At 42.8% G+C, this 22,180-nt stretch overlaps 2 protein-coding genes across 2 annotated transcripts in view; one reads left to right on the forward strand and one right to left on the reverse strand.

Moving 5' to 3' along the window:
- Positions 1-3,823, forward strand: LOC134789452 (doublesex- and mab-3-related transcription factor 2). Its single transcript, XM_063760034.1, has 3 exons — positions 1-191; positions 787-954; positions 3,617-3,823. Exons 1-3 carry the CDS (start codon positions 30-32, stop codon positions 3,821-3,823), a joined length of 537 nt encoding a protein of 178 aa, XP_063616104.1. The 5' UTR covers positions 1-29.
- Positions 3,824-9,696: 5,873 nt separating this feature from the next.
- LOC134789643 (transportin-1) overlaps positions 9,697-22,180 on the reverse strand; it is a 32,750-nt gene continuing 20,266 nt past the window's right edge. The window contains exons 9-17 of the mRNA XM_063760234.1: positions 18,435-18,746; positions 18,192-18,299; positions 17,724-17,897; positions 16,625-16,796; positions 15,667-15,762; positions 14,528-14,603; positions 12,984-13,131; positions 12,536-12,690; positions 9,697-12,344 (exon numbers count right to left, since the gene is read on the reverse strand). Coding sequence (XP_063616304.1) covers positions 12,556-12,690; positions 12,984-13,131; positions 14,528-14,603; positions 15,667-15,762; positions 16,625-16,796; positions 17,724-17,897; positions 18,192-18,299; positions 18,435-18,746 — 1,221 coding nt within the window. The 3' untranslated portion in view covers positions 9,697-12,344; positions 12,536-12,555. The remainder of the gene's footprint in view (positions 12,345-12,535; positions 12,691-12,983; positions 13,132-14,527; positions 14,604-15,666; positions 15,763-16,624; positions 16,797-17,723; positions 17,898-18,191; positions 18,300-18,434; positions 18,747-22,180) is intronic.

Consider the following 22,180-nt stretch of genomic DNA (forward strand, 5'->3'; position numbering starts at 1 on the left):
GTGCGTTGTTTTCAGTGTTTTAAAAAGTAATGGAAGAGAGGAAGGCGCTTCGTACGCCTAAGTGTGCGCGGTGTCGGAATCATGGGGTGATCTCGTGCTTGAAGGGGCACAAGCGGCTGTGTCGGTGGAGGGACTGCCGCTGTCCAGGGTGTCTGCTCGTGCTGGAGCGGCAGCGCGTCATGGCCGCGCAAGTAAGTGCACTGTGAGCCGCGGAGTAATCTCGTGCTTGAGGCATAAGCGGCTTTGGTGGAAGGACTGCCGCTGTCCAGGGGTGTCTGGAGCGGCAGCGCGACATGGTCGCACAAGTAAGTTTCAAAGGTGCCAATAATGATGAAAAAACGAATACTGGGAGTATAAGATATTAAAGTAGGTATTAGGTCAATTTTTTATTAAAAATAATATTGCCACACACACAAAGTTCGTCTGTACCAGCCCTAAATCATGGCACTCGTCCCTAACTATACGGCCTGCAAAATATCCTGTGGTGCATTGGTGCGTGGTAGATATTAGGTAGGTAATTATATATATATATATATATATATATATACTCTATAGTCTATACACTTTTCGTTCTTTAATGTTCCTATTACCACAGGAGATATTGCAGGCCGTAGTTAGGGACGATTATGTTACGTAGCCCGAAAAAAAGACAAATTCTCCGGGTTGCAAAAACGAAGGGGAGGCCTAGCCGTGGCCTCCTCGGTTCAAAAAGTGAAGAGATGCTAGCTAGAGTTAAAGCAAACATAAGTGAAAATTGTGAATGTATAATAAATGTGGATGTTTTAGGTGGCACTGCGACGGCAGCAAGGCGCAGGCGGGCCGTCGCCGCGCGGCGAGGCAGCAGCGCTTGCCGCTCGGAAGCGCGCCTACCGCGCGCGCCTCCGCTGCGTGCAGCTCTCGCGCGTCACCGTTCCTCAATACGGCGGTCAGTATTACCTACCTAACCTCTTCTTGGTCGTGTTGGATCTTCAATTCTGATGGTTGTAGGTATTGTATCCCTGACATTTTCTCGTACCTACATTTTCATGCAACAGCTTTCTCCACATAATGGGGCTCGCGGTTCTTATTAGCTGTCTTTAGCTAGCTGTTGCAAGTGCAATAGGAAAGCCAGTGATCGTCGTTACTTGGATTGGAATTATTTGATTAGGAGATTGGTGAGAGTTTTGTCTTGACCCCTAGCTGTTCCAGCTGCTATATATAGATTTACTTAATCTAATTAATAGTAGCGTCAAATCCATGCTAGTATACATTATATTTTAAGTATGCTCTGGGTGATTTTAGAAACAGATGGATAAATGCAGCAAACAACCGTTGGCATGACTCGGACCATGTTTGTTTTGCCACAATAGGAATGTAATAAAAAAATTAGTCGTTATACTCGACTAATTGTAATGTAAAAAAATGTTTAGTGTATCTAATGAGTGTAATGACCGATAAAGTTAGGTTTGAAAAAATTATTTGTTAATACGTAGGTACTAGGTACCTACAGTAACACCCCGCTATATCATCACGCATGTCGCTTAAATTGGCCGCCCCACGACACCACATGCTGATTCCAAATATCAATATGTTTCTGTTCTGTTCCCCAACACAAACGTAAGATTACCAAACTCTTAAAATGCTGCTTTCACCACCGAAATGCGACCGCTAAAATAAAACAAATTGAAATCAACTGATGCGCGTTATTCCAACACCTACAAAATACAGGCGAGTCTAAATGGTTTAACTGTCCGTGTCCAGTATGAAATACGTTCCAGGAATAGGTACATATAACGGTCAAAGCTCTGCAAGTCACAGTTAAATTGGTTCTTGTAAGTGTAGCTTCTCTTACAGTCTTTAAGCAACATGAACGCTCGTCAGATGGTTTAACTAAGGTGTCGCGGGCACTCTACGATATGTTGTTATAGTAAGCGAGCCGGCTCTGTCACTGTTCAGCCAGAATGCGAATTAGCTGAAATAATATTTACCTTGGATTCGGAGCGAGTTAAAATTGTATATTTTGAAAGATTTCTCGGTAGATATGGTTAGGGCTGAAGGGACGGTAACGGACACCGGAGGAACAAAAATTCACACCCGGGGCCGATTGCATAACAAACTACAACCAATATTACAAGCGGAACTCCTTTTCTAATTTCACTTATTAAATAAGGAGTTCCGCTTGTAATATTAGTTGTAGTTTGTTATGCAATCGGCCCCCGGTTGTTATTTTTAACACGGTAACTTGACTAAGTTGTCCCTATTAAAGCTTAATATTACTTAATCTTAAGGTTGGATAGGGTTTAGGTGTCTCGAACTTTTAAATTGTCAAAGAGTCAACTATTTTGGTTACCTACTGTAAAATTTATTGAGATTATGTAGGTACTTGAAATTGAGATCCTCAAATATTAAAAAAATTCTACTTAACCCGCTGGACACCATTAAAAATGGAGTAGCATGAGAACCTCAAAATAATAGGAAATGGGTAGGTACGTACTTAAATTAGTTTTAACGAAACCATATAGATAAGACTTTGATTTCAAAGTTAAAAAGTACTAAAGTATAAAACGACTTCCGAAGTTGACTCTTACACGCATTTTATCGAGCAGTATGAAAAAAAGCGAAACATTTGGATGTTTTTTAGATTGACCGCCCTATTTTCAGCCGGCGGCGGCACCCTTGTCTTTTATCAACACCGACGACAAATAACATGTTCAAACGTTTTATTATCCACTAAAAGTTACTACTAGTTCACAGGATGTAAAAAGATACTCTTCAACAATTAAAAATAGTCTCAATAAAAAGAGATGTCTCATTAGAACAAAAGCTGTCATCTAGCAGTCGGTAACATTTCACTGTCTATTAGAAATCTCTTTCAAGTATTTTTATGGGGTATAAAAAAGCGTGAAGATAGTTTTACAAGTGAGCGGTGTTTGCGCGGTGTCGGGTGTCAGTCTGTGTGTAAACATGTCTGTGGTGAGTGACGGGCCCGCGGGTGCCAAAACGTTTTTTGAACGAGCTATTTGTTGCAAATGTCTGTGTCGCCGCCGCCAGCACGTGCTATTTGGATGTTATTTTGCTTGTAATAATTAAGTTAAGGTCCCGTGGCATACGCGGCTTCCATTCAACATCAATCACCACATTACCTAATAATTTGTGGCTTTCGTACTTTTTTAGTTTTTTGTTGCTCAAGTTTGACCAAGTCTAGTATATACCGCGACATTTAGATATCTGTCATAACTGGGTCAGATCCGGTTCGAAGGACCAAAAACACTTGATTAACCATCATATTATTGAGTTTGGTGAGTCGTAAAAATTTCCATCCCATTATCACTTAAAAATGTATGTACAGCTTTACATTTGCTGCGATCTGCGACTTATTAGCTGCGATCATTTATTCAATAAAGTGTAGGTAAGTGTAATTAACGCTCTTACGGTAGATGTCGCTAGGGTGCCTCCCTAAAGGCCCATATGGTGGAAATATTTGTGAGAGGTCTCGGAAGCTCAGATGGCAATGCAATGGGCTAGCGATCCAGTGTCACCCAAGACAGTAATTTTTACCACTTTTAAGTTTATTCAAAGCTATATAAAAACTAATATTAATAAGTATATTTTGTTGTCAGAGTCCCTGCCGGGCGAGGACGCGGCATGGAGCGAGCGCGTCCGCCGCCGGCGCGCCTTCGCCGACGCGGCGCTGGACGCACCCACACCCGCGCCCGGCCCCGCGCCCTCTGCGCTCTGGTGCCGCCACCTGCTGGCCGCGCTGTTAAACTACGCACATGTTCCGCCTCCACCACCCAGGCCTAAGATTTCTTTCTCTATTGAGTCTATCATTGGCGTGCAGTAGTTCATAGTACCTGCTTGTTTTTTTTGTATCGACCCGTTGGCGCAAGCCTTGTTGAAACTAGTATTAGATCAGTGAACGGATATTTAGATCCCTAGAAACGGGGTCGGTAAACCGTCGGTTCTTTAGAGACAAAATTGCGCTAAATTACGCGCATATATAGAAATATGGGCCAAAAAATCCCGAGTCTATCCCAATGATGGAGCAAGTTTCCTCTAAATACCTACCACACAATATATTTCACGATTTTTATTACCTACCCTATCGTAGTGATAATTCTGACTCTACAATAGCAAATGCATAAGTGTAAGTGTCAAATATGGGTCTATTAAGGGGTAATAAGGGTCTATTTCGTTCAGTGTTAGGTGAAGGAACATCTTGTTAAATTGCTAATAGGGGTCTTCCATTAATTACATTACACGTTTAGGGGGAGGGAGGATCAAGAAAATGTGACATGTTGTGACAAGGGGGAGGGGGGAGTCATAAACTTTGTGACGTCACTTTAACTTCATCAAATCATCAGTAACCGAAAATGTATTTAAATTATTTTATACGCTAATTATCATTTAAATAACAAGTTTTTGAAACGATAGGTAATCGTTTTTATTCGTTTAATTTTATTTCTTAATCAGTTTTGGGTTATAAAATTACTAATATTTCTTTTGTCAAAAATATTATGATAAAATTTTAAATAAATATTTTTGCCGATTTCGTTGAAGAAATGTGACGTCACACCAGGGGGGAGGGGTTTGCCAAATGTGACAAGGACAGGGGTAAAAAAACCTAGAAATTCGTGTGACGTAATTAATGGATGACCCCATATACCAAAGATTAGATAAAATTGCTGTGTACGATACTTTGTTCTTAAGAGTAAAAAAAAGTTTATTTCAATAGAACTTGCTAACTATGTAAACAAACCGCCATTTTGAAATTGTCTCTGAATGATGAATTTACTAGTGATGGGCAAAACTCCTACTTACTACTTTACTAATGTCAAACCATCTCGAATAATAAAATACCAAAAGTAAAAAACATGTAGTTACATATTTTTAATTTGTTTAATCACGATCAGAAGACAAATTAGTACTTAAGAATTATGTATTGATGTATTTTATAACCGCGGCGGTAGGTACAGATCATGGGTTGGGTAGTGTGTAGCGGGTTTATATCACAAACTTTAGTCACAACACTACCCATCATAGGCAATTGTAGAATTTAAAAGAAACAAAACCGTCATTCCATCAGGTCCTCATAACCTAACTTATGAACCCATTTTAAACTTTTAATTGAATATCCAAGATACAGTTATATATTTATGTATTTTACGGAACGGACCGTTTCAATAGTGTATATGTGTATGGTTTCAATGGTATTTGATGAGGTGGTGTAAAAATTCAAAGAGAAACAGTGATAAAACAAAGTTACGTTGTTTGTTTACATAGTTAGCAAGTTCTATTGAAATAGACTTTAGGTACGTATTCTTTTACTTCTTTTAGGCATTTGAAAGAATGTAAAAAGGATGAGATAATATAATATCATAGATATAAAAGTTTATAAAGTTTGGTTAAGTTTAAACTATGACTTTTGTGTCCACGTGTATAAACCTTTTACGTATTATTAATTAATAAATAAGGTCAGGTGGGGTAAGAGAAAAATACTTTACAGTAGGTACATAGGTGCTACTTTACCGCTCTAGGGCGGGATTAAGGACAATACGTATCTATGGCAAAAATTTAAAGGGCCAATGTTGTACAATACACGTGCAATAAGTTAATTTTCGCACTTGTATCATAATGTACCTATACCTACTATAGTTTATTTTGCTCTGTCCAATAGAAGCTGTTTAACGAGTCGTTCTACGTAAAGTATACAGTACGATTCCCACCGAAAAGATACGGAGTCGGCGCACATTCCACATTTGTGCGGCCGCAAGCCGGTCGGCTTCTCGCGGACGCGGACGGCTTCGGTCGAATTCCATCGCTTCTGCCATACATAATGTATAGGCACACTGTAAATGCGCTCCGGCGCGGCCCGACTCCAGCCGGTCAGTGGGAAACGTACATTATTAACTTTATTTATATGCATTAGTTTTATTTTTAGTACCTTAATCTTTTAATATAAATGTCTCTGTTTATATCCCCTAGAAGCGTTTCTCTTTTGTCCCATGGCTTCCCTTACCCCACCTACCCTGACTTAAAAGAACAGATGTATGATCGAGGATTAAAGCCGGGTTTTGTGAATAAAAATCAGTATACTTTTTCGAACAATGAGTGCTTTATTTAACGAATTTTCTGGTAAAATATGTCTGTCTATACTGAGGTCATAGTATTACAACCAGAAGTTAAGATCCCGACACGGAAACATGCTGGAGCGAGTACACACTACCATCCCTATTCTTTGCTTCTTTTAATACTTTCCTTTAATCAATTCAATTATCATATTAATTTATAATTAGATACAATTAATCGTTCATATTTTGCGTGAGTTTCAAAAAAACTTGTACATTATAAGGGTTTGTTGTTTTATTTATCAAAAAATATAAAAGCAACGATATGCATGAGTATACTTCATCATATGGATAGTAATTTTATTACACAGAATCAAAGTTTTCGTTTTTAAGCAAAAGGTTACATACTGTCGGACAATAATAAGTGTAGGTACTTACAGCTGCAGAAGCTTTGCGGGCCCAATGTCTAAAATGTAATTATTTGCACACGATTTATTCTGCATGGTAGCAACAAGGTTGTGTTCAGGTATGTCAATGTCCCTACCGCTTGGCTACTTCTGCCGCTGACAGTTCCGTTTGTTTAAAAACGCGACCCATACAGCCTTATTTATGTACCTACATATTTTTGAAACCCATCAATGAAATCTGTACTCGCTCCATTTACAAGATGTTACAACAAATGTTAACTTTCTAAATGTAATGCCAAAATTGTACAAATATTTAAAACACATTGTAACACAGAAACATTTTTCCGCACATGCTTAGTTGACAAATAAACGAAGATAGAGTCGCTAACACAAACCGGATTTCATGACACGCCGATTTCTTCGTATTAGCGCGCGACACGCACACATTCGTAGGCGTGAGCGGTGAAAACTCAAACCTGATAAGTATGTGTGCATGCGAAATCGGCTAGTCATGACGTCACAGCTTTGTCTTAGGGTGGTATTCCACCTGTCCAATGTCATTGCGTCTCACTCTTCATTAAGCAAAATGTGAGACGCAATACATATTGCACAAAGATATTGGAATACCATCCCTTAGCGAGACTACCTGTCTATCTGTCAACTCTCTGGGCTCATATAATATAGCGGTATTTCTGTACCGAAATTGGTTGATTTATAAACAGTACATTGCGATTGATTTATATAATACATAAGGGTGTTTCGAGAGGTACAGTTCGCGCTTCACTAAAGTGTGATCAGAGAGATATTTATCATCAGGTTTACTTGTGCTTTGTGTAAGTTTGTAATATATATTGCTATATTAAGGAAATGGTCTAACAATTATAGGGCTTTAGATAACGTTTATGAATGATTGTGGTAGGGTAGCATTAACAAATTCAGAGTGCGTGTGCACATCAAGTGCGTATGCGTATACAAAGATCTCAAGCCGCTTGAGCCGCTTAACGCTTGAGTCAAGCGTTTTTATAAAGGGAAAATATAGGTACTTTTCACCACACCAACTGGTAAACGCTCTCTTGATTGTTCAAAAACTGAGAAGAAGGTTGCATTTGAGTTGGGTCCATTTCGTGATGCACACTTATTGTTCTCTTTTGATCTTGCTGTTGTTGTCTGTACATGTTCGTACATGTTTTGTGATCGTCACGAATAAAAATCTTTTATCTTTATCTTTATCATTTTATCCACATGTGAGGCAAAGTAATCAAATGAATATTTTGAGTTGTTTCGTTATGTTGGCTGGTAGAATTGACTTTTAAATGATGATATTGATGATTTTGGATGATAAATGTTTTAAAACGTTCATTTTGAATTTGTTTGATATTTTACACTTAGTATTTTCCTTGTGTTGGTGTGGTGAACATTTTGTGTTTCACTCGGGGGCAAATTTTGTTTAACCCTCGAATTACAAAATAAATAACTACGGCTAGTCAACGTTCTGCGTTTACTTGTTTTAATTTTCCCGTTTTTAGGGTTCCGTACCTCAAAAGGAAATAAACGGAACGGAATCCTTATAGGATCACTCGTGCGTCTGTCTGTCCGTCTGTTTTAGCCTATTTTCTCCGATACTACTGGACCAATTAAGTTGAAATTTGATACACATGTGTAAGTTTGTGACCCAAAGACGGACATGTAACGTAATCGAGTTAATTTTAAACATGGAGGCCACTTTTGGGGGGTAAATGAGAAAATTAAAAAGTAAAGTTTTTTAAACTACAGTAGAATCCGCTTATAATGACATCGAAGGGAAGTGACAAACACGTCATACTAAGCGGATGTCATATAAAACATAGTTGTACAACTTCTTATTTTTGTTATGTTTTCCAATTTAATCTATATAAATTCCTTTGTAAGAAATGAGTTTTATTAAACTTGTCACTGAGAATCAAAACTAAAATACCTTGCATGACCTTGATCGTGTTATATATCAAATGAAAGAGCTCATTGTGAGAATCTCAAATACCTATATATTTTTTTAATTTTAGAATAAATATTTTAGAAGTAGGTAATTCAAGATAATAGGCAAAAAATGACCATTCCCCCCCTTTATCTCCGAAACTACTGGGCCTAAAATTTTGAAAAAAATACACAAAATAGTTCTTTACCTATAGATTACAGGAAAACCTATTAGAAATGTGCAGCCAAGCGTGAGTCGGACTTAATTACTTAGTTTTTGATCCGACTCCTACAGATTTTTTAAAGATTTTTCACTCACGTTTCACATAAAAAATACATTGTTAAAAATTGTGTAATGGAACTCGAGTCCGACTCGCACTTGGCCGGGTTTTTGTACTACCTATTGACAAAAAATGGTTATAGCTACATAATAGTACCATTTATTTATAGTCTAATCATGTATTTTTAAATGTTGTCTTAGATAGTAGGTAGGTACTTTCTTTATTTTATTTGATCCCTCTCTGGTCACACTTTTATAATTCTATAACGATCCTGTGCAAACTGCATCACTCGAGTAAATAATGCTTTGTTGACGAATGATACATGTATTAAATAAATTAAGGAAATATAAAATAAACATAAAAATATTCGAAAATGGCCGAGTACAACAATAAAGTATATACGATACATACGAAATAATAACGTCGTCGAAATACAGCCATCGGTCTCAAAAAAATATAAAAAAAACTAAATATATTTCAGAAAACAAATATTTTGTTATAATTAGTTTTGATGTGATGTTATCTGCTCTTAATGTTTGAAATCAATTTAAAGTCAACATGACATTTTATGTGTTTCCATATCAAAGACATGCTACATATTATGAAAATAAAAAGTTGTAATGATAACAGTGTGTTTCATATAGCTGCAAGTATATCACCCTGTATAACCTAAACATTTTGTACAATTTAGGTTATTTGGCAAATGAGTATTGTATACTATTAGTCAATAAATGAACCGAAGTGATTTGGCAAGTTTATGTCTGTACTCTGTAGTGAGTGAGTTTCAACTGCGTCTACTAGTATAGGTAGTAAGGTATGAAATGACCAAACCCCGTTATTATTACTGCAGCTCATTGACAATAAAGTTTGGCAGAAATACATACCTACCCTAAATTTGCTTTTATTGCTTAACTTTAACTTAGCTAAATAGCATTAAATTTATAATTCCACGTTAAGGATTTGGATTTGGAAAAGTTAGTATATGTTTCATTATGATAAACCGTTAGGGAACGGGTGGCGAAGATGGTTATTTAAGAATTATATATTTTTACTTTTTTACGCAGTTATGTTTATTGTGAATTTAATGAATATATATTTCTTGGTAAAATTATTAAGTACCATTATATTTTAATTCGGCGAAGTTGGGCACCGACGGTGCAGTTAGGGTTCCTTGTGGTAGATAGTATTGCCAACCCTTATTTTCAATGAATTGCAATATTGATAAGATAACGGGGGGTTTGAAAATGACATGAACATTAAATCTCAATTTAACAACATTAAGCGTCGTATAGGATGACATCAATGATGAATGAATTTCGACAAGACGATTATTGCTCTCAATAAATAACTTTTATAAAATACACATATTACATACAATACGCTACATATGATACATGCACAACGTAATATACGCGTCGCAACACACACGCACACACACACACACATACACACACACACGCGCACGCACACGCCGCCGGGGACTCTCACGCACACAACCACGTTACCAACTATTATCACGGTTTCTTTTAGAAAATAAAAACAATCTACTAGCCTTAAATATAATAAGAGGTCACCCGTAACCATCATACTAATGTATTCCACTTAAAATTAAACTTTAAATTCTGTGGTGCTGTCATTTATTCTCAATTCGTCGGACTCATTATAGTGTTTATAATTTTATAATGTAAATGTCGCTACATTTCTGTAGATATGAACCGTTTTTTTCCAGTTTTGCTTTATAATTATGTGATGCACAGCCAATAATGAATACTTAGGTACTTATTTACTTAAAGTGACTTTCGTTTATTAAATTGAACGCAGTTTTGGTTGTGTGGTGCAATGCGAATATTTAACGTTTAAATAAAGAACAGGAACATGACTTTTAGCATTTTAATTTTACAATAATGTTTAGTACTGTACTCGTATTTATGCTATGTACAAGCGATTTAAATTTGCTACTTACTCATCGATTTTGTGCTTAGTATTCTAATGAAATATGTAACAGTCAGAGTTACAATTAATCCGATAGATGGCGTTGTAAGCAATTCACCGTCTCCGACACAGCCATCCTGACATTGCACGCGTCCCAACATTACCTGGGAAAGCAATCGGCATCACGGGTATAATTTCGAGAAAATACGTATGGACGAATTGAGGATAAATTGTTGCTACTGGGGATATCATTCCTACGGGGACCGGCGGCCCGGCGGGGACTAGAGGGAGGAACTGGAGGGAGGGACGGGACCGACAACACGCGACAAACACGACTCGAACCAAATATATACCGTGCGACGCCAAATTATACGATATTCCTTCGGAATGTACCAAATACCCTTACTAATATTTATTATTTGCGCGAACACCGCTTCGATCGCGCACGGTACGAATACCATTCATTTCGACTATCGAATTTCAGAGCCCCGATACGTCTGAAAACAAAACTAATGGATAATAACGAGCGTTTTAAAGTCAGACTTTTCAGCTTTTATAAATCAAAAATAACAATTTTACTCGCATATAATAATAATAATATACATCGTAATATGTATTTACATATACATAATATTTTTCATTTCATATACACATAAATAGTAATTTATATGATGCATCCAGTTGCCCGGGCAGAGTCGGCCCTGGGGGCTTCGTGTGGCACTCCGGTGGCCCCACCACGAGGCTCGGCTCGGCCAACAACTACATGCGAATCCATTAAAACAATATACAACGTAAAAATACTATTTGGTATATTATATAGCAGAAATCTAGCAGTCATATACTCTATCAAAGCCGTACATCATATCTATATCGACACAGACATATAATCGTACACAAATATTAGTCAAAATAAACCAGTCACAAATCACAGTTGACATAAATTCTCGATTTCACTAAGTCTTGTAATTTATACTTTTATGTATTAAAATCGTTAACACATTCATTTAACACTACACATGATATTGAACGTTTCACTGAAAACAGGCAAATTATTTGAAAAATAACGTTTACGACAAAAGTGCGACAATGTACTTTTTAGTAAATATTGTTACTTACTTTTAACGGTTTGAACATTAAGGTTATTCAATGTTAGTATTAAAGATCGAACTGAACACAAGGGTATTGTTAGTTCTTGAGCAGGAACGGCCTCGATCGACTCGAACTCTAAACATCACTGTGCGGTCACGGACCTAATCGGTTTATGAGACAACTAAAGCGGTTCGAGATAGAAAACTCATGCAAATCTGACACCGCGAACCCACTTGATGGCATCGATTCGATGTACAGACACTTAAATTAAAATTTATAATCGTCAAATCTATTTGTACAGGAGGCCCGGAAGAACCCGGTCGAAACGAACCGAGCCTCGAAAACGATTAAAAAAATACAAGACTCATCTGAACTACAGCTACGCTAGGACTATCATGCATTACTCCGCACCTAACGACACGCCGGCGGTTCACCACCGCCCGCGGCCGACGGGGATCGTACTCCCCGAGCACCCGCCTGACGTCGTGCCCGTCAGGGGCCTCTTGAGATGTTCTCGTTTCTCCAACCACCGTGTGCCGGCCGCCGCGTCGTGCTCGGTGTTTGGAGAGGATCCCTACGCTCGGAGGCAACGTGAGCCTCCGCAATGTCGTACCCGACCCGATTTGACATTGGTTCCCCTGCAACAAGTAGTGTCGTGTTAGTGCAACAGTTTTATTGTTTGTACCCCAGTTAGGTTATATTAACGGGGCTACCGAGAACACCTAATAGAAATTCGACTATTACGATTTTGGATTAGATACACGTGTAAATATCGTCGTGTAAGTTGTGTCTTGCTTGTGTTAGCGTTAATGTGTAGTGAGGTAGTCACCATAGTGCGGCGGCGGCGGCCTATATGCCGCACATGGCGGACAGGCGCGCGCTAAGCTGCACGGGGAACTGGTCGGTGAAGCGGCGCCAGTTGTCGTCACCGACTTGATTCTTGAACCCGTGCAGGATCTTCGTGAACATTTCCTTCAAGTCGTCCTGTGAACAAACGATTACAATTTAGTTTTTAATTTAATAAAAATCAAAATGTTTCCTAAAGACACCAGAGTGACAAAAATTGTTTATTTATTGAAGTATACTCACGGGGTTCCGCAACCAAATAAAGTGAGGATTCGAATTGGCAACTCTATTTACCGATAGAGGCAAAAAAAGATTAATTGGTACTTTTATAATCTGGTATGTACTCGAAAATACTTCCTACATTTCTGTCGGACTTGTATGTAATCATGTATACATATAAGATCACGTAAAAGGTTGAGATGAACACGTACTTTAGGGTGTGTCCAGGACGCCACGGCATCGCAGAAAAACATGAAGTCCGGCACGACTCCGCCGGGGTTGACCTGGATCATCTGGCAGATGCCGCGGAACGCCGAGTCCTTCTCGTCGTTGTCTCGGATGTTCCGCAGCGACGAACACCTGCGTTTGACACGGGTCAACTAATGTTACAGACTAGTCTTAACTGACATTTCGATGGCCGTTCTAAGTTCTCTCGAAAATTTTGTTCCTGAAGTGCTCCAAATATTCCCAAAACGTTAAACGTTTAAAATACCGAAATCAATTTCTGTTCTAAAGTTACCTCTATTCCATGGAGGCAATATAGTACAAAATGTATGGAAAGTCAAAAACCGACGGGATTTAAAACTTTTTACGTTTTCTATGCTTTGAACTCCAGGGGTTACTACTAGATTTTAGAAATATTACATCAACTATTTTTTTTTTAAATTTTAGTATAATCTATTATAATAGGAACTTGGCATTTTGGGAATATTTTACACTGATTATGCGATACTTCAGAAAGTAAGTTACTATTCCAACATTTACAAACTTTAAACTTGCCTTATCGATATATAATCGCGACGGATCATAGTTATACTAAATAATAGTGTGGCGAAATGATTCCGACTGTGAACGTCGCGATGATGTCTCGATCTTATTCAGTAAACCGTTTTCTAACATCAAAATTGCACTTTTTAAGACTAAAGCAACTATTGGCTCGTAAATGAAGCAATCGTGATGAAAATCTGTAATGGTCAACTGTGTACTGGACATAAGATTTTATTGCGTGTTTTTTTTTTGGTTGCTTTATTTACGATAAAATAGATGTTTTATCCAAAAAGAAAACTAGAAGTTAGAAACTTGTTTACTAAACAGACAAGTATGAATACGCGCATGTCATCGAAATGTCAGCTGTTTCTCTAAGAGGGTGGCGGAACTTAAGAAAGCGATGTCTAAGAGAACGGCGTCTAAGTAATGCGGTTATTCAAGTGAACAATAATGAGTGACTTGCACAAAAACATATCTTAATGACACTGGATCATGAGCAGGCCACACTGAAAGACAGCTACATTGAGAACAGTCTTCAATGTTTATGTTTTTTAAAGTTGATTTTAGTGACCGTTGGGCGGATTTGAAGCCAAAAAGGTAATAATCTTGAATAATTTATACAATCACAATATTTTAAATTACGACATTTGAAATAGTAAAAAAAAAATATACTCAAAACATATATTTTTCTATAAGTGATCCCTATGGATTTCAAATGACTGTATTGCGCCGTCTTTCAGTTTGGGTGATAGAATATTTAAATAAATTTTAGCAGTTACATATTTTAGAAAGCGGATGGTGTTCAACACATATAGTACAGCACTGAACATAAATAAACAAACAGCACCCAGTCTCTGTTAGTGTCAGAAACGATAACAAGCTACAGACACCATCCACGATCGAAACAATATGGGATTAATAACTTATTCGATATTAAACGTAATCATAATTAATAATATAAAGTAATAATAAAAAAAATACTACAGACCACTGGCGTACAAATTGATGTAATACGGGTGCGACGTCGTGTGGGCACACATAACCTAGCCGACCGATAGTTATCGCTACGGCGACATACCGAGAACAAAACCAAGAAAACAAATCAACAAACCATCCAAAACATACTTAAAGTACATAATCAACGTCAACCAACGGCAACCAATCAGTGTTACGAATACAAAAAACGTGAAACAATTTGGGCTAGTCATCTAGTAAATCAAATGGCTATTGCTTCAAGCTGGCACGGACTCCCTGTTGACACCACTTGTGTCAGGCTTGCTCTTTAATCAGCTTGAGGATGCCTTTCCACTTAGGCGGAGATCTGATTCTGCTGGATTACAACCAATGCTATTGGTTGATTCCTGCACGTCTCCTCTCATCTCTGCCTCAGCGGAAAGGCTGCCTGACAATTGTCCTCTGGCATAGCGATTTAACAGGACATTTCTGGATCGACAAGTCCCAGAAACGCATGGCAATTGTCAGTGCCAGGTGACAATTGTCTAGCTGATAAAACAGAAGCCTAGGCCTGTCCGGGCCATCTTTAAAACCGCACTCTTTGGTGCGGGCACTACTTTTGCGTGGAGCTCTATTTATGTACAGACAACCCCCAACCAAATGGAGCAAGTGATAGACTCAGTAAATATTATATCTTTAGGGGGAATCTTTAAATTTTTATTCGTTTAGCCAATACTCTATAGCGATTTGTATGGTTTAGTGTAATAGACAAATGGTAACAATATATAACTAGATTAATATAATATAATAACAAGTATATGTAACTGGGAAACAAAAGTGAGTAAATTGCCAACATAACAGTTTAGTAAACAGTTAGGGAGCATTCTGTGGCCTCGGCCGGTTGCAAACAAGCGCATTCTCAAGTGTGGCGGACACCGCCCCAACAGAAACAGGAAGATGATCTCATGAACTTATGGGAACTCAATATGAAGCGGTGACAGAAATATATGCACTCCAAATATTCACAGCGTAGCGTACTGCCACCATTTATGTCACAAACTGCAAAATATACTATTGTGAGGTATTCACATTGTTGCAGAGTTTTAGTAAGTACAAACTTAAGTATGACAAGGAATTAAGTACATTTATTGGGAATAATAAAAGTGGACTGACCTGTATTTTCCAATAGTGTTTTGGGCGTGTTAGGCCTATTGATTATTTCTACTAAATGGTTTAGCACAAGGGGGATATATTGCGACGTCTCCGGTCCTGCAAAATTTACAAAATCAAATAAAATACATGCCGACCTGTAATTAGACATTTTCAGATTAGGGTTACCACTTTGAAATTTGAAAATTTGGAATAATTAAATATAGCTTGGAAAGCCATTTTCGACAATAGAAAAGGCAGCAAATATGAAAAAAAAAAGGCGCGAAGCGTCGATCTTCCGTACAACATTTCGCGCCTTTTTCTACTGACTAAGTGGTTTTGGCAGAGTACATCTCTTAAAAAAAAATTGAAGTTAATTTCATCCGCACTCAACACAAGCGGACGTGTGTGTTTATCAGGATGGCCGTGTCGGAGACGTAATATTTTGCGGCGTTTTACAAAGTGGCTTACTAGAGTCAGACCAAGAAAAGTCTGCAGCGATTTTGATAGCCCACGCGGTGCAAGTGTTATTTATGTCAATTTCATAGAAGTTTGACGTTTAAAATAACACTTGCACTGAATGGGCTATCAAAATCACTGCAGACTTTTCTTGATCTAACTCAATTCCTTTGTGATCCTGGCAGTGCTAGTATTAGTTTATGTCGCGTCAGTGAAAAACAAGCTTAGAGCCCATCGTACCGTGGATAAAACCTTTAAAAACCTGGGGCCTATTGCTTAATAAATTACGTATTATGTATTTTATTATGCATTATGCAATAGGGCTCTGAACACTGTTTTTTGTAGAGTCTGTACTGTAGTCCCTCGAGAAAATCTTGGCAAAGAACACTTCCCAGAAGGAAATTCCTTTGAATATAAATTGTCTTATTAACATCTCTTCCAACACTTTCTGTATTTGTCGTTACACGGCGACCCTGCCAACGCTAATCCGTGGTAACCCTAACCATTGAGTAAAGTGACTCGCCTAGTTTAATGCTGATCTCGCCGATAGCCCACGTGGCGTTGTTGCAGACGGAGATGAGCTCGGGGTTGAGGTTGGAGCCGAGGATGGGCAGGAACTCCGGGATGTAGGGGTGCACGTGCTGGAAGCACGCCTTCGTCAGGTCGCCCAGCAGCGCGAACGAGGATTGCCGCACCTGAAAACACGTACAACGTATAACATTCAGGATATACGCGCGGAGCGAGTAGATTCCATAACCTTCTGTTGTTTTTGACCCTTTACGTTGAGATTAAAATAGGAAAAAGTTGGGCACCATTTTAAATTAAAGCCTGACAACAGTTTATTTAACCCTGAGATAGTGTCGCTGCAAACAGCTTACGTATGGCAATAATGTGCGTACGTCATGTATAGTCGGAGTAGTGGGCATTGGCTTCATGTTGATACGTGGTTGATACTCGTATAATGTCAAAACATTGCTTACAGAGAATTCGGTTCTTTCAATTTACCTATTCGTCAAAATCTGATTCTAAATATTCAATATTATTATATTCTTCGTTTTCTTACTCTGACGAAGTCTGATTTTCATCAGATGTTGTGTCGCTTTCAGGACCACCAACCTCGATTATAAAACGTTCAGTCTCCAATTCGATTATAGGATTTTTATCGTCGATGTACATAAACCTAAAATGTAATATTAAAGTTTAAACCTAACAACTAACCAGTTCAATAAAACCGCACTATAAAATGTCAATACCGGTCATGTCAACAACCAACTTTAAAACATTGTTTATTGGAATCCTTCGTCTTTTTTAAGCTCTAATATTATAATAAAATAATTTGATTGCATTCACTACAATATATTCGTAGATATTTTCCGTTTGTTTACTTTGTGACATTCGATGACATCCAACGTTCGTTGTCAAAGAGTACTTGTTGCCAGTAAAAGAAATTAGTACCATTGAAAATCCGCGAAATGGCGAGGGTAAAATAAACTGTTGTCAGGCTTTACATATTGTATTCTTGGTCTAAAACCAATGTCTCTAACGGAATCACGAGGTTTCGCGAGGTGTGCAGCATAATAATATTATTGTCACTGTGACAGCTGATGAGATATGTGAAGTACCTCCGGCATAGGATCCTGCATGCATTGGTAAAGCAGCTGCATGAGATTGGAGTGCAGGACTAATTTGTCGATGTGTCCGTCCAGGCCTTCCGCCAGGCCGCTGAGCAGGTCGAGGGCTACGATCATGAAGTCTTTATCCGGGGCGTCGAATTGTTCAGGGCTTTGACTGTTTGCCTGCAAATAATGGATACATTAACGATATTTACTACACATATTTCTTTTTTTCATAACCCTTAAATTGGCAATGGGGCCTCAAACGTTACCTTTGACCAACTTTTTCCATTTTTATTATGGAACAGAATTAATACTATTCAGCTCTGAAGAGGCTTGAACTCACGACCTTCCACGTTTCTAGCCAAATCCCAATGTGTTAACATCCCAAACCTCATTTCAAACACAATAAGATCCTCCAACCATTAGTTAAGAATGTTCATGTTTGTACTATGTAATACAAAATGTGTGACTTACGATGTTCTGGTTGAGCGTCTGCTCGATGAGCGCGACGCAGCGGCGGAACACGGGCTCGCAGTACGGCAGGAACCCCGACTGCAGCGCCGTCGCCACCGACGACAAACACTGCAACACATACAGATGTTATTGAAGACTCGACAAAGTTGGTTCTTACCACAACTGCAATATCATTACAATAATTCTTAGTCAAAACCATTAAACCAAAACAAGAACAATGAAGAGGTCACATAATCAACTGACCTCCAACAACGGAAACAAGTCCTTATCCTCATCCTTCAGCACATTCCACTTATTGATTAGCGGAGGCATCAGTAACTGAATATACTCTGGCTTGTTCAAATGGTGACCAACAGAGTCTGCCAACGTTCCGATAGCATCATAGAGTATGAGCAGGTTCTTGTGCTGATACTTCCCGAAGGCGAAGACCAGCGTTTGTAGGATGTAGCCGAGGTATGGGACAAGCTCTGTGCATGCTTCTTCTTCGAGGGTGGCGAAGGCGGAGCAGGCGGCTTCTTGAACGCGCTTGTTGTTGTCCAGAACTCGTTTTAGAAGCTGCGAAGGAAACGTTTTTATTATCGATTTAGATTTACATATATTTTTTATTTAGAGCAGACAAAACGTAGCAGCAGCATATAGGTTCTTACGGTCACGGATTTGGTGTTTCAGTTAACCCGGGAGCGCCCTAGTATCACACGTGCGATACTAAGTCCATACTACTGTTATACGGGGGCGCTCCACAGCGCTTAATCGGTAATTTACGAGGGGACCAGGATAATTCATACTTTAATAGCGGCGATTTGAAGTTTTTGCATTTTGATTAATAACTACAGTCGTGATTCTAACATCGGGCCGTCCAATACCCATGTCACATACACAGACATTCGTCCTCGTCCTCGATGGTGATCGGTGACTGACCTCGGTCATGACGGGGCGCAGGTAGAGGTCGTGGGACTGCGCCACCACCCAGTGGCTGTAGCGCGAGAGCGTCCAGCACGTGATGGCGCGCACCAGCGCCTTGCGCTCGCCGAGGCAGCACACGAGGTAGGGCACGAGGTCGGGCAGGTGCGGCACCATGCCGCCCATGCAGCCGTCCGCCAGCACGTGATGGTGACTGACCTCGGTCATGACGGGGCGCAGGTAGAGGTCGTGGGACTGCGCCACCACCCAGTGGCTGTAGCGCGAGAGCGTCCAGCACGTGATGGCGCGCACCAGCGCCTTGCGCTCGCCGAGGCAGCACACGAGGTAGGGCACGAGGTCGGGCAGGTGCGGCACCATGCCGCCCATGCAGCCGTCCGCCAGCACGTGATGGTGACTGACCTCGGTCATGACGGGGCGCAGGTAGAGGTCGTGGGACTGCGCCACCACCCAGTGGCTGTAGCGCGAGAGCGTCCAGCACGTGATGGCGCGCACCAGCGCCTTGCGCTCGCCGAGGCAGCACACGAGGTAGGGCACGAGGTCGGGCAGGTGCGGCACCATGCCGCCCATGCAGCCGTCCGCCAGCACGTGATGGTGACTGACCTCGGTCATGACGGGGCGCAGGTAGAGGTCGTGGGACTGCGCCACCACCCAGTGGCTGTAGCGCGAGAGCGTCCAGCACGTGATGGCGCGCACCAGCGCCTTGCGCTCGCCGAGGCAGCACACGAGGTAGGGCACGAGGTCGGGCAGGTGCGGCACCATGCCGCCCATGCAGCCGTCCGCCAGCACGTGATGGTGACTGACCTCGGTCATGACGGGGCGCAGGTAGAGGTCGTGGGACTGCGCCACCACCCAGTGGCTGTAGCGCGAGAGCGTCCAGCACGTGATGGCGCGCACCAGCGCCTTGCGCTCGCCGAGGCAGCACACGAGGTAGGGCACGAGGTCGGGCAGGTGCGGCACCATGCCGCCCATGCAGCCGTCCGCCAGCACGTGATGGTGACTGACCTCGGTCATGACGGGGCGCAGGTAGAGGTCGTGGGACTGCGCCACCACCCAGTGGCTGTAGCGCGAGAGCGTCCAGCACGTGATGGCGCGTACCAGCGCCTTGCGCTCGCCGAGGCAGCACACGAGGTAGGGCACGAGGTCGGGCAGGTGCGGCACCATGCCGCCCATGCAGCCGTCCGCCAGCACGTGATGGTGACTGACCTCGGTCATGACGGGGCGCAGGTAGAGGTCGTGGGACTGCGCCACCACCCAGTGGCTGTAGCGCGAGAGCGTCCAGCACGTGATGGCGCGCACCAGCGCCTTGCGCTCGCCGAGGCAGCACACGAGGTAGGGCACGAGGTCGGGCAGGTGCGGCACCATGCCGCCCATGCAGCCGTCCGCCAGCACGTGATGGTGACTGACCTCGGTCATGACGGGGCGCAGGTAGAGGTCGTGGGACTGCGCCACCACCCAGTGGCTGTAGCGCGAGAGCGTCCAGCACGTGATGGCGCGCACCAGCGCCTTGCGCTCGCCGAGGCAGCACACGAGGTAGGGCACGAGGTCGGGCAGGTGAGGCACCATGCCGCCCATGCAGCCGTCCGCCAGCACGTGATGGTGACTGACCTCGGTCATGACGGGGCGCAGGTAGAGGTCGTGGGACTGCGCCACCACCCAGTGGCTGTAGCGCGAGAGCGTCCAGCACGTGATGGCGCGCACCAGCGCCTTGCGCTCGCCGAGGCAGCACACGAGGTAGGGCACGAGGTCGGGCAGGTGCGGCACCATGCCGCCCATGCAGCCGTCCGCCAGCACGTGATGGTGACTGACCTCGGTCATGACGGGGCGCAGGTAGAGGTCGTGGGACTGCGCCACCACCCAGTGGCTGTAGCGCGAGAGCGTCCAGCACGTGATGGCGCGCACCAGCGCCTTGCGCTCGCCGAGGCAGCACACGAGGTAGGGCACGAGGTCGGGCAGGTGCGGCACCATGCCGCCCATGCAGCCGTCCGCCAGCACGTGATGGTGACTGACCTCGGTCATGACGGGGCGCAGGTAGAGGTCGTGGGACTGCGCCACCACCCAGTGGCTGTAGCGCGAGAGCGTCCAGCACGTGATGGCGCGCACCAGCGCCTTGCGCTCGCCGAGGCAGCACACGAGGTAGGGCACGAGGTCGGGCAGGTGCGGCACCATGCCGCCCATGCAGCCGTCCGCCAGCACGTGATGGTGACTGACCTCGGTCATGACGGGGCGCAGGTAGAGGTCGTGGGACTGCGCCACCACCCAGTGGCTGTAGCGCGAGAGCGTCCAGCACGTGATGGCGCGCACCAGCGCCTTGCGCTCGCCGAGGCAGCACACGAGGTAGGGCACGAGGTCGGGCAGGTGCGGCACCATGCCGCCCATGCAGCCGTCCGCCAGCACGTGATGGTGACTGACCTCGGTCATGACGGGGCGCAGGTAGAGGTCGTGGGACTGCGCCACCACCCAGTGGCTGTAGCGCGAGAGCGTCCAGCACGTGATGGCGCGCACCAGCGCCTTGCGCTCGCCGAGGCAGCACACGAGGTAGGGCACGAGGTCGGGCAGGTGCGGCACCATGCCGCCCATGCAGCCGTCCGCCAGCACGTGATGGTGACTGACCTCGGTCATGACGGGGCGCAGGTAGAGGTCGTGGGACTGCGCCACCACCCAGTGGCTGTAGCGCGAGAGCGTCCAGCACGTGATGGCGCGCACCAGCGCCTTGCGCTCGCCGAGGCAGCACACGAGGTAGGGCACGAGGTCGGGCAGGTGCGGCACCATGCCGCCCATGCAGCCGTCCGCCAGCACGTGATGGTGACTGACCTCGGTCATGACGGGGCGCAGGTAGAGGTCGTGGGACTGCGCCACCACCCAGTGGCTGTAGCGCGAGAGCGTCCAGCACGTGATGGCGCGCACCAGCGCCTTGCGCTCGCCGAGGCAGCACACGAGGTAGGGCACGAGGTCGGGCAGGTGCGGCACCATGCCGCCCATGCAGCCGTCCGCCAGCACGTGATGGTGACTGACCTCGGTCATGACGGGGCGCAGGTAGAGGTCGTGGGACTGCGCCACCACCCAGTGGC

Source organism: Cydia splendana, chromosome 4, assembly GCF_910591565.1.
Source record: "Cydia splendana chromosome 4, ilCydSple1.2, whole genome shotgun sequence".
Taxonomy (NCBI): Eukaryota; Metazoa; Arthropoda; class Insecta; order Lepidoptera; family Tortricidae; genus Cydia; species Cydia splendana.

What these genes read in the sequence shown, in the direction of transcription:
- LOC134789452 (XM_063760034.1), top strand. Translation starts at nt 30, where the DNA reads ATGGAAGAGAGGAAGGCGCTTCGTACGCCTAAGTGTGCGCGGTGTCGG. An exon ending in AGCGCGTCATGGCCGCGCAA is followed by an intron (nt 192 to 786) that starts GTAAGTGCACTG and finishes TGGATGTTTTAG; the next exon opens with GTGGCACTGCGACGGCAGCA. An exon ending in ACCTACCTAACCTCTTCTTG is followed by an intron (nt 955 to 3,616) that starts GTCGTGTTGGAT and finishes CTGCCGGGCGAG; the next exon opens with GACGCGGCATGGAGCGAGCG.